Genomic DNA, 20,627 nt, shown 5'->3' on the forward strand with positions numbered 1-20,627 from the left:
TGAGCATCGGCATAGACTTCTGCTTTTCTCTAAGCTTTGAACAGCTTCTGAGACCATGACTTTGTCGGCTTGCCTTTTTAACACTTCTATCCGACAGTATCGATGGAATATTCTCTTTAATTTTCATCTTCATACGGCGTAAGTTTAGCTTCATTGTTGGGGCCAGCATAACAATTTTTTAATTGAAAAAACTTTACCGACTTCTGCCAATTTCATTTCCTAATATTATAATTAATCCAAAATTTTTAGCAAGAAAGCCTAATGAAATTTTCTCCATAACTATAATTAAAAACTCATTACCAAATAACGTATTGAAGGAAAAATCTAGTACTCCATAACTTTGTACTATAAGTAGTTAATTTCTGGCATGGCCTGTGCTCAAAATTTCAGTATATAGAAGTATGTGTATGTGTAGTGGCGGTGTGGTTGAGAGGCGGCGGGGTAGCACCACAAGTGGTAGAAACAGTCTCTCCACCACTTAAAAACGACACCCTCCACTTGTCAGACACTGGCTATCACTCTACTCCGCTCCTCTACTCTTAACTAACTTCACTCTCTTCTCATCCACAACCAACTAACTTCGACTAAAAACTAGGACTTCCCTCACTTTACTACACAACACCACACAACCTTCACTCTTGTCTGGTCTCACCCACAATCCATGCCACTTTTTGTGTTGTCATGTTTATCTTCATCTTAAACTGTGTAAAAAGTGCAGGAAGCAGCACCAGCTTATATATATTTTTTACTGCTGCTACTGCTACGTACAACCATTTCAAGTACTCTTGCATTCTTAACTCGCCACCAATTGTACTGAAAAACACACTCGCCAAAAAAAAAAAGAAAGGAAAAAAGTGATAACAATGGGAATGGCGGAAGATCATGTTGGACAATTGCAAGAACCAACTTTCAAGCACTTTTGCAGGGTATGCAAAAGAGGGTTTGGATGTGCCGGAGCTCTGGGGGGTCACATGAGGAGCCATGCTGTTGGAGATGTTCGGATGCATCAATCGAGTCGCGATCAAGAAATAGGCACCAGCGGCTTCATGAGAAGCAATAAGGGGGAAGGAGGAAGCAAGCATTCGTACTTCCTCCGAACCAATTCCACCAATCGATTCACCGGTGCTTGTCGAGCTGGTGAAGATCTCCAAGAATTTAATAATAAGAGGGCCTTCACCCGCTCTGCTTTCCATGATGAACGCGGGAAATTTTCATCTTCCGTGTCGTCTTCTGAATCTGAAGTTGAAGAGATGATGCTCAAGTCCGCGCGAGCAAAATCCAAAAATTACGAGGACCGGCATTGTGCCGCCTCCAGCGAAGAAGAGGATCTCGCGAATTGTTTGGTGATGTTGTCAAACGAATCATTTGTTCAGTCGGATAAGGAGCAGGAAAACACGGACAAACACGTGGAAAAGGGTATGTTCCAGTGCAAAGCTTGTAAGAAAGTGTTCAGTTCCCACCAAGCACTGGGGGGACATAGAGCCAGTCATAAGAAGGTGAAAGGTTGTTATGCTGCTAGATTCAACAGCAGCACCAACCTCAATGATCAGGATAATGACAATAATTACGAAGATGCCTTCTACCAACACGAGGAACATTTGGCTCCGTCAGAAAATTCTTCAGAGCCAGGGCTTGATCTTGATTTCTCACCTCATCATGATCACCTTCCAAAAAATACTACATTGTCAAAAAGGAAGTCCAAAGCTCATCAATGTTCGATTTGTCAGAGGGTGTTTTCATCAGGGCAAGCCTTAGGTGGGCACAAAAGATGTCACTGGCTAACCTCAAACTTACCTGATAATACTATCATACAGAACTTACTTGAGTTCCAATTTGATAGCCAACAACTATTCAAGAAGCCTATGCTCAAAAAACCCGAGCCACCGCCTCTTGATCTCAATTTCCCTCCATTGCTGAACAATGCAGTTGATAATCTGCACATGAACTCAGCTGATGATGCCCTCAATTACGAAGCCCCAGCTAGAATTTTTCTCCAACTGTGGGGTAACGAAGAGGCTGACAACAATACTAGTAATAATAATCATCAGCAGAAATATACTACTAAAAGCGTGGTTCGTGGTTCATTGCATGATGAGGACGAAAGAGCCAAAGAAGATGGTTATAGAGCGGAGCACATTGCAAAACTGAGTAATCTGAAAGATATGAATTTGGATGGAGGGTCTTCTCGGTGGTTACAGGTGGGGATTGCTTCAACTACTGATATTACAGCCACCCCATGAAGTGATTGTTAGTGTTAGTAATTAATTAGTTATCTACTTTAAGCAAGACTTGTAATTATTACATGTTCTTCCATGTTAAACGTAGATATACTTGATTGTCTCTCTGGAAATTCAATTTACAATTTCATCAATTTGTGCTCTATTTTTTTCCTGCTGCCAATATTGAGTCTGCTGCCTTTTTAAAAACAAAGAAGTGATAGTATATATTTTGTAGCTAATGCATTACGGATTTTTTTTTTTTTTTTTTTTGTGGTCTTATCTCTAGGGGGCCTCCCTCCCTACTGTCATATCCAGGTTCAAATCCTGAATCTGGCATTTGAGAGTGAAGGGAGGGGTTAAACAAAAAACTTGTGGTTTATGCAGATACGGAAGAAGAATATATAAATATATCGAAAAAAAAAATGTGGGAAAGAATGAAGAAGCTAGCATGTTGTGTATCTGGAGTCGGCTGTATTGGTTAAATGCTGGCATGAGGATCACATAAAAAACTGTTTACCCAAGCTGTGAAGTCAAAGTCAGATGCAAAGTACTAATAAAACCATGTGATTAATTAGGTCATTTACAATTGATCGTTCTTCCATAAATTACCCCATATGCATGGATTATTTTTTCAATCAGAGGAAAATGCATGGAGTTTGGTGCTTCACTTCTCCTATCAATGTATTGTCTAGAATTGAAGTGAAAAAGAGCAGTTGCCTGTTATTACATGGTGTAAGAAGAAATGGTTGATTTTTTTTTTTTCTCTGCTACTTTTAATTCATTGAAATCGTTAGTACTCATATCATATGTAGCTGGTTCACACCATTTTGAAAGACCTCCGGCTCCACCCCAGCCCACCACACATATCATATCACATATGGTACCGGCGGCCAACAGGACATTATGCCCTGTGTCTCTAGCCGATCATCTTCAACGAAGACCAGCTAAACATAGAGCCAAAAATTGTGCTCCTGTTCTAGCTCATGCAGGGAGTTGAAGGTCCATCTACAAAGGACCACCCTGTATCATATGTTTATAGGATAGCCCCTTCTTTATGAATTAAAGGCTGCCGTGAGATGTTAGTGATTTGCTGCAACTTTGTCGGTCATTATTAGCTCTAAAAGTCTACACTATATTATAAGACGGACGCTATGACATAGAGTATGGTTAAGGATGCTAACAAGTTTGATCAAATTGAACACCTACCATTTAAGCTTATTTGATTGTTTTAACGAATTTGAAATTTTGTTTAAATTCGATTTGTTTATTTATAAAACCAAATTTGAACGAATTTTTTTATGTCGAATTTAAAAACTATGGAACATAAAATGCGGTTCAATCTTTATTTAGTTGGTCAACGAATCAAGTTCAAACGAACTCCTACTAAACAGAGTTTAATGTATCCAGAAATCGAGTAATGCCACTCCTGTGGATGGCAATGAGTTTCTGATTTTTAGATTAATATCTCAGACTTTTCCACAAGATCGTGATGCTTATGGCATGCTCTTATTTGTTTGTTGCTTCTTAAATTATTGCAAATAAGTTATTGGCATTTTGAAAAAAAAAAAGTAATTTGTAATATAAAACTTAATAATTTACTCTATAAAGTCATATTCTGAAGGTTTCTTTTTTCCTTCTTCCAATATTAAAGTCATCAGATTCAAGCAAAGGATAAAGGTTGGAAATAAAATATACTTAATTACTAGAACATAGTCCCTTGATAGGCCTCCTCCGTAACATTTCGTTGGAAGGATAAATTCCGCTGCCAATTGCAAATGTCATTAACATTTTTCCTTTGATTTATATGCCTTCAAATGGACTACTAATTAATATAAATCATCTTAAATTAAATCTAAACCTACCGACTATGACTCGACGAATCAGCCGAGGACTTGCGTGACAATGAAGGGGGAGGTGAGAATGGCGCGTGGGAAACAAAGCATGCGCAATAACAGGACATGTCCATGTACTGCAGATCATACTTGTTCTTTGTATGTGTACTTGGGCTTTCATCTGCCCAATCCGTGGCCATTGGCATCTTCAACTTTCTCAAAATTGAAGAATTGGTTGCCTAGGAATGTGTGTAATCGTGTTTGGGGCATATCAACGAGACAGTTCGTATCTGATTCGTACAATTAGTGTCAATTTTGGTTCAGAAATTAGTGTCAAATTTGTTTCGGGGTACATTTATTGAATCGTTTATGCCTTCTTCATATGCTTTCATGGAGCATTACAAATTTACAAATTGAAGTTCTTGAAGGTTGCATTTTCAAGTTGAAGTTCCTCAAAGGTGAGTTGGACACCAGGTGAAGCTTAAGATATAAATATAATTACAGTTCAGGAGTTCAAACTCTTGCACCTGCATCTAAAATTCAAAAGATGTGTAGTAGTATCCTCCTTTTGATCTAAACGTGGAAACCATTCCCTCTAACTTTTCTTGATTCAATTGAGCCCTCTCTTAGATAGGTTTGAATAGTGTAGGAGTTGATAATTGATAAAATAATAATAATAATAATTGTTGTGACTCAATTGGACCGTTCCCTATATAGATTAAAGTAGAGTAAGAGTTGACGATTGACCCAAAAAAGAAAAAGAAAAAGGATCAAGTTCCCTACTAAAAATTGTTGTTATTAACCACAAAAGAGAGAAAGTAAATTAATGTTTGATGTTGTAAAGAGTGCAACAAAATTAGTAGCAAAGTTTATAAAGGTAAATACTAGAGAAATAAAAAGGCTAATTAAAAAGGTTTCTGTAAGGTAAACAATAAAAAAAAAAGAAAAGAAAAGGAAAATCCAATCATTGCAAACGCTCTGCATAGGATCAATGTTTTTACATTATACAAAAATGCAGCATCTAGGAGTTGTTGAATAGTTTGAGAAGATAGAATAAAAATGAATTACTTGAGGAGTGAGGACATAATTGGAGGATTGCCAGTCTGTCTCGAAATAGCTACATAATGAAATTTTTTTCTCGACTGGGTATTGACTCAAAATTGTCATTCCTAGCTAGTCTGCAAGATATACAACCGGATATGAAAATAGCGAAATTTTCCTCAATTTAATTATTATTGCTATAATTCTAATTGAGGGAGATGGATATCAAACAACAGAAATATTTTAACTGTGGAGCAAATGATGAACGACTAATACCACTAGTACACAACTAACCTTTTCTTTTTCAAAAATATCTAACAACTTACCACTTTTTTTTTTTTTATAGTAGGTGTTTCTATCACAAAGATCCTATACTTGTATATGACTAGATTTCATTATAGTCTAACAATTGATTAATCTTATCCTTCTCTAAACAAATTTACTTAAGAAGAGAACCTAAATTCTTAGGGCTTGTTTTTTAACTGATTCTGATTTTATAAAAATTGATTTTGTATAATTAAATCTTGAAAATCATATTTTTCATAATAACTCATGTGTTCTCGTTTATTAGTTAAAAAAAACTATTTTAATGAATGCATAAGTGTTCTCAAGAAAAGTTAAAAAGTTTTTTTTGACAAAACTCTGTTTGGATTGTAAATTATTTGAGATATTTTTACTGTAACATTTGTTGTGATGTGATGTATGTGAGATAAAAAGGTGTGTTGGAAATTGTAATGATGATGTAAGCAAATCAATTTTGGCAAATAATCCTCTATCCAAACAAACCCATATAAATATATGCTACATAAATAAAATTTTTACTAATTAATTAATTTTTATGTAAATAATTACTTTTCTTATGAAGGTTCAATGTTGGATAAGAAAAAAAAAATAGAGGGAACATAGATGAATCTAAAAGTGGGGCAAAAATAGGAGAAAAATAAGGAGACATGCGGCATACAAATTTATCTAACCTTTGGTTAGTAATTATGTTAAAATTTGGAAGGAAATTTAGTTGATGTTTAGCTTTTTTTTATTCAAATATTCAAAAATTAGGTATTTAAAATCAGTTGAGAATACAACAAAATAGCGTTTCGAAAATCAAAAACTATAATTAAGTTTCTAAAATGAGTTTAGATCGGATCATATTTTTATCTTCTACTCTAAAGACATTTATACCCGAAAATATAACATTAGATCAAAGTGAAGAAAACTATAGTTTAACCAACTCTAACTTATAGTGGCATACAGACGTATTGACTGATTTTTTTTTCCCGTGTGGATTGAAGGTATATTATCACTATTTTTACAATTTGCATTCAATTAGGCCAAAAAAAAAAAAATAGAGCAGAGAAAGGGAAATTAACACACGCCTCTGGTACACTGGCGGATGCATCATCAGCATCATTTCTGTTTGTTCCATAATTGATGCTTGAAGCTGGATTGTACTAACTGCATTACGACTTCTTTACGAATGCTCTGCGCTATTAGACTCATCTGGCAAAACGCATTTCTTTTGGCCTGCAATTTGCAGGCTGAATCAATTGTACCGACCGGCGAGCCGGACTGGACTCGGCAGTCGGCAGCAAGACTCGAAAAGCCATTTTCTTGGTTATGCTTTTCTTGTCTCGTTCTGATCTCATTCTTTGAAAAAGTGCGAATATTTACAGACAGTTTGATACTTTATATCGCTCCAATTCTTCTTTAATCTGTTAAAAAAACTGACTTTCTTGTTGCATAGCTATTAGTAGTATGTTCAAAATAAGTCATTTTGCCACAATAAAATTGAAGTTTATGAGATCGGTCTGTTTGGATTGTAACTTTGAAATTTTTGTAAAAATAGATTCTAACAATGTACCGTGTATGCGATGAAAACATGATTGAAAAATGTATTATGAAATATTTCCTTTTTTTTTTTGGTGAAAAGCCACCACCCAAACGCCCACCAAGCAATCTAGTAAAGAATTGCTTCTATTTTTGCTTTACTTGCTAGAAGTGCAAAAGAATGTGGCTCCAAGATTTAAGTCTTGTTTGGGGCTGTGGTGCATTAAAAAAAAAAGCGCTTTTAAGCATTAAAAGTATTTCTAAAGTATTTGGTAACTAATATTTCGTAACTTAAAAGCATTTTGGTTAAAACACTTATATCAGGAGTGTTTCTTTAAAAACCATTGCAACCCCAAAATGGGCATTAGAAGGGTTGGGTTTTAATCCATTTTTTTTTTCCTTTTCATTTCTTATATCTCACCCTTCCTCTGTTAATTTTTTTTTTAAAAAAATGCAAATGAATGTTGATTTCAAGTGTTTACACTAAATTTGGAGCCTCCATGCCCAGATAGCCATTAATAGCAAAGGGTGTTCATCAGTTAGAAATCGGAAATTCGGTAAAAAAAACAAAATTTTTAGTTTTTTTTTTTCCTTCTAAAATCAATATGCAATTACAGTCCAAACTTCTATTTGGAAGTTTTTACTTTGGTCGGAGAATCGGTAATTCAGTAAAATATTTGAATTTTTCAATCAAACACATCATGCACATAAGAAGCTTTGAAATATTATATAACTATATAAATCATCCGCGTACACCTCAACTCATCAGTCATGACCATCAAGATAACCATTCAAACTCTTAAAGGTAAGGTAAATATTCTGAGACATAATAAAATTGCTAATAGTAGTAGCCTAGGAGCAGCAAGTATGAGAAAATGGAAGGACAAAAAGAAGGCAACAATCCTTACTTTGCATGCCCCAAACTTCTTTCATCGCTTGCTTTATTTTTATTTTTATTTTTATTTTTATTTTTATTTTTTGTCGACGGAGTGGGGTGTCCGGGTCAAGTCCGTAAAGGCGGCCCGACTAATCCCCACTCCGGCCCGGCCCAGCGCCCCAACCAGACCTAGCACGTTAAATGCACGGCGAACTGATGTTGCTGCGGAGGTTCGACCCCAGGACCTAACGGTCCCGAGGAAGAGGCGCCAACCACCAGCCCATTCACGTGGGGGCCATCGCTTGCTTTATTAGTACAGAAAATCACGCCCCGTTTGGCAAATGAGTTTTTTGAATGTTTGTTTAAAACTTTACTGTAGGTTACTGTAGAAGTTTTTAAAAAAATTTCTGAAGTGTGTTTTTTTTTTTTGAATATTTTGAAGTGTATAGTTTAAAAATTTTGAGAAGTTTTTTGAGGTTACTGTTGTTAAAGTTTTTAAAAACCTTGTAGCAAACAAACTTGACAAAAAACTTATCTGCCAAACAAGATCCAAAGTCTGAAGCCAAAATAGACTAACCAATACAACGACTAAAACTTTTGCATAATTGCTTGAATCTTATTTTAGACAATCCAACGAATACTACTATGTACTAAGTCTTTTTATGTATTTAATAAAATTATTTAGTAGTAATTTAGTATATGTATTATATACAAAATATTATTATTAGTAGTTTGGAAATTCGGCCCGATAATCAAGAATTTGGGAATTTAATTTTAGAATCCATTCCCCAACTGATTTACCAAATATAAAGTCTGGATATAGATTGGTTTTCTCAAAACCCAAATTACCGAATTCCGAAATCTAATTTAGATTGGTTCGAGTTATTCGATTTTTCCAAAGCATGAACACTCCTAATCAACAGCTTACAAATGGCTTTGAGAAACTGGCAATGATGCAATTAGAGGTGGCAAATCAACCCACTTAACTAAATTTACCTATACCCACCCATGAATAGATGGGTATGGGTATCTTAAATTTTTGTATATGGGTATAAATGGGTTACCCAATAACACCCATTTAATAAATGGGTGTTATTGGGTAACCCATCAAACCCAATTAACCCATTTAGAATTCTTTTCCCCTCAAGTTTCTTCTTTTCCCCCACCTTTTTTTTTTTCAAATTTTTCATTTTGTCATGATGTTAACTAATTTTGTTTCATTATTATTATTATTATTATTTGTTGGTTTTATCTTATTATTTTATTTTATCTTAGTTTGTTAACTTGCTCATTTTTTAGCATTACCAATTTATGATAAATTTTAGCCTATTTTCTTATCTTTATAAAATGAAATTTTAAATTTATATATGAAAAAAATGTTAGGGGTTCAAAATTTTTGGATTAAGTTTTTATATTAATTTTTATAGTACTTAGTTCAAATTTTTATATTCTTATTATTCAATTATTAAATAATAGGTAATTTTGTGACATAGAGTATAAATGAAAAAAAAATGGTAATTAAGTTTATTGAACATTATAAGTAAATATTTAAAACTAATGATCGGTACAAAGAGTGGTATAAATTGATAACTTAGTTTGCAAAAATGAATTTAAATGAGTTTACAAAAAGTTAAAATAAATGGGTTATAAATGGTAATTGGGTTACCCAATTCATTTTTTGACTTACCCATTTATACCCATCTAATTAAATGGGTATAAATGAGTTGACTCACTTATACCCATTATCCATTTTACCCAACCCAAACCCGCCCAAGTCATCCATTTTGACACCTCTAGATGCAATTAAACCACTCCAAGAAATAGACAAATATGGTGACCATAAATATCAGATAGAGTATTTTTTGAAATATTATTTGGAATAATTATTGTAGCACTTTTTGTGATGTAATGTACGTGAGATAAAAAGTAGTTGAAAATATAAAAAGGTAAATTGAAAAATGTGTTTATGATGCAGCTCTGTTTGGATAGAGAATTATTAGCCAAAATTTATTTGCTTGCATCATCATTACAATTTCCAACACACCTTTTTATCTTCCCAATTACCTTTTTATCTCACATACATCACATCACAAAAAGTGCTACAGTAAAAATATCTCAAATAATTTACAATCCAAACAGATATTATTTGAGATAAATTTGCCTTATCAATTTAGAGATCCTTTCATGAATTATAATTCACTAAAGTTACCTCAATTATAATTCACTGACAATGGGCAACTATTAACAGTCCTCTCATTCCTCATTATTTTGAAGTGACTTTTATGCGGAAACTGATCCTCATTACATCGTAACGGATAGACTAAAGTAGTAGCAGTAGTAATAGCTTTTGCATTGTTGACGTGATCTACGGGTTACTTTTTCTGAAGAAAGCGCTACTAGACATAATCTCTAAATCACCACATACTATAATATAAGACGTGCCAATATTGCACTCATGATAGTTGTAATAATAATAATAATATCTTGCTCTGACATTATATTAAATGTTTTTTCAAATTAAATTTCTATAACGTGGACCATATTCAATACACAATAATACAAAGTTCAAAATAAAGGCTGTTTAAAGAAATGAAATTTATTATTATTAGTATAAATCAACCAAAAAAGGTTCAAGAAAAGTGCAGCAGCCCTTCTTATGGCATGAAGCTTTATCATCATCAATGCCCTGCCCGTTTGGTCACAACAAACCCCAACAATTCATATTGACTCGTGCGAGATAGGCACGTATTGGTTTTAGCGACACTTATAGAGCTCATGAGTTTGTTAACTGCCATGGAAGAATAATGTTAATGGGTCTAATCACATTTTTTGAGAAGAGAGATGATGCAGGAATTAAGTAAGTGAATCATCAATGTGCTGGAAGATAAATGACATTATATGTTTAGGTAGAGAAGTAAAGAGCACTTATTGTGGTAACAATTTGGATTCATCACTGGTTTCAAAATTAATGCAGTACATTTAAGTCGTATATTTCTGCAATTGAGAATTTCACTGAGAGAATCGCAACGATTCTGTAAGGATTTATGCATTCTGTTATTTGACGATAAAGTTTAGAAATCAAAGTGAAAAATCAGAGTATAGTTGAGGGCGCAACACGACTATTTTTATTTTTTCTCAAACTATCTTAAATCTTAGTTCCACCGTATCAAATTAGAACTTCAATAAATTGTTTGGATTGTGACTTTTCGCGGAAAAAATTTTACATTTTTCGTGAACATATTTCTCAATTATCTTTTCATCTTACGTACGTCAAATCGTTATAATACGTTTTTCAACAACAACTGACTCTTAAAAATAACAATCCAAACAAACAGTTTCAATCTTCTGATTTGTGTCATGACAATCTAGAACATTTTCCTTGAAAGGCATAAAATGATCCTCTGTCTTAAAAATGAATGAAGTTCATAGAAGCCGGTTTATGAACACTTTTAAAAACGCTACTTCACCTAAAAGCCGCATAAATTTGGTTGCGTTGCACTGCGCGACTTTATTAAGGGCCTAAGTGGACTTGAGTAAATTGGCCGCATAATCTAGGGACTACAGAAAAAGTAGTGTCTGGTATCGAACAAAACTATGGGAGAAGTAAATGGAAACCAATTCAATTCTAGGAATTCAGAGAATAGCAACAAATTTAGACGATTTGGTGGTGGTGTAAATGTATACTCTTTTGGTCTGCAATTCAAGACATTTATTATTGCTTGCTTGTTTTACTAATCCTAAATCCAAAATTCTGTTGAAAATGAATTAAAATCTCCCATGAGAAACAGTCCTAGAAACAGAAAACACCGCCTCTTCGTACTCGCATCAAAGTTTGGAATAAAGAAACAAAACTACGGAAATGGCAAGATTTGCATGTTACTTGTCCCTCTTTATGTCTTTATCCATTCATCCTTGTCACGCCTTTTCCAATTTTCCCCCTAACCTTCCAATTAAAAACTTTGCCAAATGAAATCATCACCTTCAATTACATTTTACAACTAATTATGCACATACAAATCCATAGTTGGTTTCCTTGTAATTACTGGGATTCCGTCCTAATTAAGGTCCATCTAAATGACAATTTTTTGTGCATTTATTCGTAATATGTGAGATGTTGGGCTTAACAATATAGGTCTCCCTTGTACCATTATCATCAAAAAGAAAAGAAAAAAGGGTTAAACTCAAGAATTTATAATATTTTGTCTTTTTCTTTCTTCTTTTTTTTTTATTTGTTTGGTAAAAATGAAATATTTTTGGGTGGAGTGTGCCTTTTTGGTGGAAGAATGCTTGTCACCTACTCCTCTTAAGTTCCTCACTCCCACTGTCCTTTTACTACTTGCTTCTCCAAAGCTTATAGGACAAGAGAGAGAAAATCAAGGCAGCTATGTTGAGAGAGAAACTCAGCTGAGCTGAATATATATATGTACTGCTAGAAGTACAGAGCACACTACACATTCACTATACAAGAAAATTAAAGAAGATTACAAGAAAACCTCTTCAATCTTTAGCGTTGTTGTGTGGTGAAAAAAGCCAAAAAAGAAAAATGGTGAGGCCGGAGAGACACAAATGTAAGCTTTGTTCAAGGAGTTTTCCGAGTGGAAGAGCTTTGGGCGGTCATATGAGGTCCCATTTGGCCAACTTGCCGCTTCCTCCCAAGACACCGCAAAAACAGGAAACCAGCAGCCAGCTCCCACCACAACCCGGTGGTGACGGCTCAACTGAGTCAACAACTTCATCTGATTGTTCTTTGTCAGAGGGGGAAGTAGTAGTAGTACAAGTGAAGGAATGTGCAGCTGAAGATAAAGGGCTGGTTTATGGACTCAGAGAGAATCCCAAGAAGAGCTTCAGGATGGTAGATCGTCAGTTCTTGGATGGTGGTTCGGTGGTTGTTCAAGACAGAGGAAGCGAGACCGAGTCAACTAGGAAACCAACTCGGAGAAGATCCAAGCGAACTCGGAGAATGCTTGTGTCTGCTGCTGAACAAGAAGGAGCTGATGAGGCACTGATTAAGGAGAAGAAAATGATGAAGACAACTGAGTCATTGTTGGAATTGGAACAACCGGTGAGTTCGGTCTCTGACACTTCACCTGAAGAAGATCTTGCTTTATGTTTGATTATGCTTTCTAGAGATGTTTGGAGGAGGACTAGTACAACTACTACTACTTCATATGACTCCGCAGAAGAGTTGAAACTCTTGAATAGTAGTACTAAAAGGAGGCACCAGAAGCAGAAGAAGATCAAGATTAATAATAATGATTCTTCATCTGGTCAAGAAGGTGAGTCCTCAGAGGAATTAGAATTACCAAGAAATGGTGTTAGTAGAAGTTGTAGTATTAAAAATGTGACGGTGGACAAAAAAGTGCATGAGTGCCCATTTTGTGGCAAAGTTTATGGGTCAGGTCAAGCTCTCGGTGGCCACAAAAGATCACACTTTTTGGGTTCATCAACAACATTAACAACTACAACTACAGCAGCCACAACTGCTGCTGCAGCAGCAGCAGCGGCTGAGAGCTTGTTACTGGAATCATCATCAAATTCTGCTAAATCTCAGCAAGGTACGTTGCTAATGATAGATCTTAACTTGCCAGCTCCAATGGAAGATGAAGACATTGACGATGATCATCCTCATGAAAGTGAAGACATTAATTTGCATCATAGAAGAGGCTTCTGCAGTTTCAGATGCTGATTTCACCAATCCCATCAACCATTGACAATCAACAAATTTTAGAGAGTCTATCAGTATTCCTCCTTTGCTTTTTTATTTTTATTTTTTTAAAAAAGTATTTCCTATTTTTGAGTTTCTTTGTGGCAATATGGTCGATTCAGTTTTTATCTATTTGTAGGAATGCATTAACTTCAAATTGCCAATGTAAGCTTACTCTCCCTAGTATCCTTCCATTGGTAGTTGCAAACTTGCACAATACATTGCTTTGTTTCGATATCTTCACAAGAAATGTGCAGTTAGTCGCTGTAACTACTGGTGCGCCCCACAGCTAGCTAGTGGGGTTACAGGAGAGCAAGAAAGACTTTGCATTATTCTACTGGTGATTAATTCCTATACATTTATGTCTTCCCTTAATTAGCTTGCAATTTTTTCAGGGATATCTACAATATTGGTATTATACACTATTATCCATCGTCCCATTTTTCTTTCCTTCTTTTATCTTCTGGGGACTTTAGTTTATCTGGTACTTCGTGTTTTGTGTGCATGGTGGCAATTCTCTTAAAGTTTTGCTTGTGAAACAAGAATTTTGTTTCTGCAAAAAAGTAAAGAGTACCATATATTAATTGTGTCCAGTGCTGCTGTCTACTTGTGAAATTAATCAAACTCAGTTCAGTTCCTGTTTACAGCTGTTGTTACCTTCGTGATCTGTTCCCTTCTTTCGGTGTGGTATAAAGAATTCCTGAAAATCCCATTTCTTTTGTTCTCTCTCATCATTGGCTTAGTGGCTTTGTCTGCTTAAAGGACAGGGTTCCAGACTTCCATTTCCTCCCTCCATCCATGTCCGCCAGAATCTTGATTTTAAAGACCGAATTAACCTCTCAAAAAAGTGCATGTGATGTGATTAAGTGCCATTCTTGTATGGACCCCTCCCTAGTCTCATGGATTAGCAATGTTGCTGGGAAGTTGACCTCAGATTCTCCAATTCTTCAATCAATTTTGGCTTCTCACATGTATAAACAAATGTTTTTGGTGGCTTTGAAACGGTCCAAGAGCCCGAGAAAGTCAGTAGACTGAGTAATAGTGCAGCTGCTGGCTTGCAGCTCATGCCATCATGATTGGAACCAGCCACTTTGTTGATATTAAATAAATTAGCTTCAAATTCAGATATATGATCTTAGCCAAAAATGCCGAGAAAGGTACTTATTAATGCTGCGACATATAAATACTGCAGTTACAGTTTTCAGCTTAATACATGGTCCAAACTCCAAAGCTTTAACTTGGAGTTTGAAATCAATTGGTATGAATAAAGGTGAGAAAACAGGTTAGGCAGAGAGTAGAAGAAAAAAAAAATTCTGGGACCATAAGTTACTCGTGTGTGTGTGTTAATGATGCTCTATTCACCCAAGAAATTCGACTTCCTTTTCTTTATTCGGATGAAGATCCAACATGTGATACAAGGTCTCGTTTTAAAAGGGACAAAAATATAGGAAAAACAGTAGTGAGAGGTCGAACAAATTGACATTTATTTTTACAGCAAATTCACAAGTGTCTACAAAACAAAAGTATTTCGGTGTGTGTCAATGAGCACCGAAAATCAAGAAATGCGTAGCTAAAAATGTAAATGTATTTCTTCAAAGTAAAAATGAATGATCGGCTCTTGCAGCAAGGGATGATTGGTTTTCATTTCGTAACATCTAATGATTCAATCAAATGGTTCAACAAATGTCAATCAAATGGTTACGCCAATTCATTGATCAGGCCCAAGTCTCTTCTCATGCATGTGTTTTTTGACCCTAAGTTCGTCCATCAATAATAGTTCTCACATCAACACTGAGATTCGAACACACGATCTTTTGTGAAGAGGTGGCCCGTCCATATCAACTGAACCAAACTGTGTCGACAGCTGCATTTTTTCTCTTGCAGTATTACCATGGATATTTAAAGGACAAATAATCTTTCTTTCTCCACAATCCCCGTACCCCGTTGATGAAGGGCAAATTAATATCCCCATTCAGCGCCAGAGTCACATTCTGATCTTCTCCTTTACTTTTTACGTGAAATGGCCGCCCCGAATTTACTCATGAGCAGTAGAATATTATCGTCATTTCTGGCCCGTAATTAATCTCCTTTATCTTGAATAAACCAGTTGGTTGGATTGGGAATTTATTGCAGAATTTCTATCCCGAGTACAAATCCTGAAATTTGATTGCGGATAGAATTTAATTGTTTCACATAATTTAAACCATTTCTCCTACTCCTCACTCAGCAATTTATGCCTTTGGTTGGAGCCTAGAGGCGACACCAGCTTTGAGTTTGCGGCATCAAAGCCGCGAGTCCCTGTCCCAGTTCTTCATTGTCAGACCTACATATGTATGTATTTTGTGTGTTTGTTTAGACCAAGACCCACCTCGTACAGATACCAAACCTATCTCGTGGTACTTTAAAATTCTGGATCAAAGATTAGGAACTTTTAACTACTCCTTGCCGCAAACGACGATGGATTGAGCATTTCGGTTTTCCAAAGGTATAAATGTTTTATTTATTACACTTCTTGAATATAGGTGCCATGTCGATAAGATAAGAGTTAAAGCATCGTTTGTTCGAATTCCACTCTCGATACGAGGATTATGTTGACGGATATTCTATAAGCATCCGTGTAAGTTATTTTCGGGGCATATTGCGAATCTGTGATAGTAACTAAAATCAAAACCACCCAAACGTCGTCAAATTTCATACAACAAGAACGTCTACACAGTTGTACTTTATTAAGTAGTTTTACAAAGTTTCACCGAATCAATAATATGGTTAACTAAAGTATGAAATCACACGATGATGTTTTCAACATTAAGCAATGGCAATGGGATTACTATATTAATATTGTTGACGTACTTATTCATTTAATCTCATATTAAAAAAAAAAAAAAAAAAAAGGGGCACGGGATCTTTGCAGGACAAGGAAACAAATATCGTGAAGCTTTCCGAAAGTAACAATTTTAAGTTTCGAATTTTCACCAGCGCATATTGCAATCTGAGAATTTCCAACTTGAGTTTCTCTCTTGTCTACCTTTTTTATGGTTATGTTACTAAAATAAACAGCAATCCCTCTAGATTGTATGAAGAATTTGGGGTGGAAACCTATTTGCAAAATCAAAGGATCATGTCATAGATTTTGTAAAATTTCTAAAGAAATCCGGTATATGCATAATATCTAAACTACCTAGTCTGTGGACTTTGAATCTTGGTCCCTGCACAAACCAATGGGCAGTTCGATTTAGCAATTTTCATCATCATTGATGACTGATGACTAGAGGTGACAATTTGTCCCAAGTCCCAATGGGTTACCCATGCCCATGGAGACTTTGGGCGGGATGGGTATTGGATTTTTATATTGGGTTTAAAATGGGACAAATCCCAATTCTACCCATTAATTGATGGGAATACTTGGGAAATACTTGGGTACCCATTGGGCTCAAATAACAAGGGCTCTGTTTGGTTTAGCTATTTTTGGGGGGTATTTTTGAAATATTTTATTATAGCAGTGTATATGAAAAATTTTTACCATAAAATTTTTTTGAAATATTTGATATACTAATATGGATGGGATGTTTTTTGAGTTATTGTATATTACTGTAACATTGTATTTGAAAAACTTATTTTTTGAAAAAATAGCCAATCCAAACGGAGTCTTAGATTAAAAAAATTATCTTTAACAATTTTTATAGTCATACTAGAGAATATAATCTAGTAGTTTTCCTAGTCATTATCCACAAGAATTTTCAACATTTCAGTCAATTTAGACCTGTCATCTTTGGACAATGATGAGGATAAATATTCAACACCTTAAGTACATTGGTCATCTTGATATATGTTGGAATATGACTGTATATCTATTTTTTCCTTTATTTGTTAATCCAATTTTTTATGGGAATCCTGAGTATAAAGCACTTGTATGTTTATTTAATAAAACTAAAAAAAATTTAATAAATCAAAAATATTAAAATTATATAAAAAATAAAAATGAATTAAAGGAAAAAAAATATGTAGAAAATAGATTTGGGTATTGGGCGGGATCAATCTAAACCCATCCCAAAGTGATCCCGCCCAAGTTAGTCCCAAAACACATATGGGTAAGGTTGGGCCCAAACCCATATGACTCGGTTCCATCACAAACCCAAGCAAATCCCGCCCATCCCGCCCATTTTGCCACCTCTACTGATGACCATACTAGTAGTTTCCCACGGAAATTCTTAGTTGCTTGTGAATTTTAGCCTGCAAATAATCCTGAAGTTATTGAATGACCCTCTTGCTGAATTGATTTGTTCACTTTCGTGTGTATAACTATACAATATATAAAGTATCATACGATAGGTGAAGTCTATGCACAATTGATACAAATAACAATTTAGGTAATTAAATTTCTCAGTTGGGGTATTTTGACTTTGCTGCCATAAGAATTAGTGACTATTGCGCTTCTTATATCATCATTACTGATACAAGGTTTTAAATTCTAAACTCAAAAAAATCGCAAAATAAGACATACTGGTTATGATTAATAGACTTTAAATTAACTAATTAGTCTTCATCCAATTTGGGCATTCACAGTTTAATTTGCTAATTTGGGCTTCCCAAGGAATCAATAGCTTTCCTATGCGTCTAATGACTCGATTCGGATGGTCCAAAATGGATTACAAAGTATATGAGTTAACTAGAGACCTAAAATGGGCTGAACCCTTGTCTTCCATCAAATTGTCGTTATATATGGCTGCTTTCAGTAACTTTCTCGGATGGAGTTTTTACTCCTACCGGCACCCCCTTCCCCTAGATTAGGTTATAAGAATGTTACTGTTGCGAAAAAAAAACCCTATAATGGGCCGTTTAAAACTAAAAGAACTTGAAAGAAAATGAAAAATTACCCAAGGGCCGTTTGGTAATAAAAATGCTGCTGGTCAACTTCAGTTGTGCCACTCAGTCAAAATTTGGAAAGTGCAGAAAAGAACAATCAAACAAACGCTGAGGTGGACCTTCATGTTCAACATCCACAAATCATTTCTTTCTTTTTTTTAACATCGACAAATCATATCTCTGAAAAATCTCTTTGTTATAATTTGGATTCACATGATGCATCAAAAAATCTAGTTCAAAAAAAAAAAAAAAAAGATTCCTTCAATTATATTCCGAAAGCGTGAGGTAAAAAATTCCCATGCTTCAAGTTCTAAGCCATCTAAAACCAAATCCTTAGCCAAATAAAACCAAGTCTACCGAGTAAATAAAACTAATTTTGTAAAAAGAAAAACTAAGTACTTCTGCTAAAACTAAACTAAACCAAGTAATTAGCCTTAGCTCCATAATCCACTCAGAATTTTGTGAACAAAACCTTGACATCTTCTCCATAAATCTTTTCAACCTTTCCCATAGAGCTGTAGTAATTCTAATTCCCCACAGGTAAAGTGAACTCAACAAAACTTCTAACTCATTTTGGAATAATCTCAACGTTGTCATCAACTCTTTCTTGATTTCTACTAAGAAGTCGCCTCATCAATTATCGTCACCTCTTTCTGAGCAATCAATGCACGCCACAAATTCAGGCTTAATCTTTGATATATTTGTCAGCTGCAATCCGATTTTCTTCACTTCTGGGAAACCCGTTTATGAGAAACTTCTTGGTTTGGCGTTCCTCTTAAATCTTAATAAACTATGGCACTTACGTAACCAAAGCATAATAACAGTACTGTAAAAAGGAGTTTCCAGATAAGGTTTAGAATTTTGTTCCGCACAAATAATTAAATAATTAATTAGGGCGGGAGAGCTTATTGATAGACGACAGCAAAAAGGAGCAAACACCTGTCGTTAAAATTTTCATATATATATATATCTAGCGAATCTTGCATCAAACTAAATTGCGCGAAAATCGTTCAAAAAGTTGCTTGCATTTTGTCAAATAAATCTTTTAGTCATTCACTTTTAAAATGTTAATTTTATGTTTTTTACAAATTCAAATTAGCAAAACTTATTCTCAACCTAAGTTTCCGTGAAATCACACCACCACTTGCATGCAGTCATACGAAAAGGTTTGCTTCTACCTTTTTTTTAATGAAAAATGAATATGGATGGAATCCTACCTCACTTATTTAGGGGAAAAAATGAATATAGATCGGGTCAGATTCTACATTTTTAGGGATAAAAATAGATATGAATCGAGTCTTTAAAAAAAATTACAAATGAGATCTAACCTTTTTTCCTAAAAAAGGATCATATATGGGTTATGTGATAAATTTAGGATAAAATGTGGTCGAAAATTTAGATTGGAATCAAATTTTACTAATTAAATTTGTAATAGACGTAAAATTATTATTTTAAAAGCAAATAATAAAAAAATTGTTTGACAAAATGTGATGGACGTTCTGGATGATTTTTCTTTAAATTGTCTAAACATGTCTCTGTAACTTGCTTGGACCTACACAAATTAAAAAGAAAAAAAAAAACAGAAAGAAACAAACATCTAGACCTCACGAGGTCCATGCTTTTAGATTGGATTCAATTACGCCACCTAATATTCTGCTGTGATAAGAATAGGATTTGGTTGGTTCTTTCTTCAACTTTATTGAAAATGAAGTAAATAAACTATTTAGGTTGAAGTTTCAATGAAAGCCGTTCATATTTGACCAACCAAATTAAATTCTTTGTGCTTCAAAGTTCAAGCTATCCAGAGATAATTAATGTCATAGGTTTGGTGAGATATAGAAAATTTAACAGTATGGCAACTTGTCTATGTATGTATACTAGTTGAGCTACGATGTGCCACGCATAGTAACTGCTCACTGAAAAGTATTCAATGTACCAATTAATTAAGTAATATATTCGTGATAGTTGTACTCATATTTTTTTGGAAAAAATAACAAAATGTATAAATGTTTTCATAATTTAGAGATGACAACGTAATTGGTGTTTAATAATAAAACGAAAAATGTGCATATTTTTTTCACGAAAAACTAATTTTTTTGTCACCTTTTAGTAGTATAAAAGAAAATGTGCATGGTTGTTTAAAAAATATACCAGTTTTGTTAAACTCTCAAGAAGTATTCGTTTTAAACTCTTTATTTTTTTATAGCATAGAAACCATTCAATTATATATGAAAAATAGTTTTTATTTCTGTTAGTTTGGAATAGTA

At 34.5% G+C, this 20,627-nt stretch overlaps 2 protein-coding genes across 2 annotated transcripts; both read left to right on the forward strand.

Moving 5' to 3' along the window:
* Positions 1-863: 863 nt before the first annotated feature.
* Positions 864-2,240, forward strand: LOC113704972 (uncharacterized). Its single transcript, XM_027226836.2, has one exon. It carries the CDS (start codon positions 864-866, stop codon positions 2,238-2,240), a length of 1,377 nt encoding a protein of 458 aa, XP_027082637.1.
* Positions 2,241-12,145: 9,905 nt separating this feature from the next.
* On the forward strand, positions 12,146-13,829 carry LOC113703490 (zinc finger protein ZAT9). Its single transcript, XM_027224868.2, has one exon. It carries the CDS (start codon positions 12,337-12,339, stop codon positions 13,477-13,479), a length of 1,143 nt encoding a protein of 380 aa, XP_027080669.1. The 5' UTR covers positions 12,146-12,336; the 3' UTR covers positions 13,480-13,829.
* Positions 13,830-20,627: the final 6,798 nt, after the last annotated feature.

This window comes from Coffea arabica, chromosome 8e (assembly GCF_036785885.1).
Source record: "Coffea arabica cultivar ET-39 chromosome 8e, Coffea Arabica ET-39 HiFi, whole genome shotgun sequence".
In the NCBI taxonomy this organism is placed as follows: domain Eukaryota; kingdom Viridiplantae; phylum Streptophyta; class Magnoliopsida; order Gentianales; family Rubiaceae; genus Coffea; species Coffea arabica.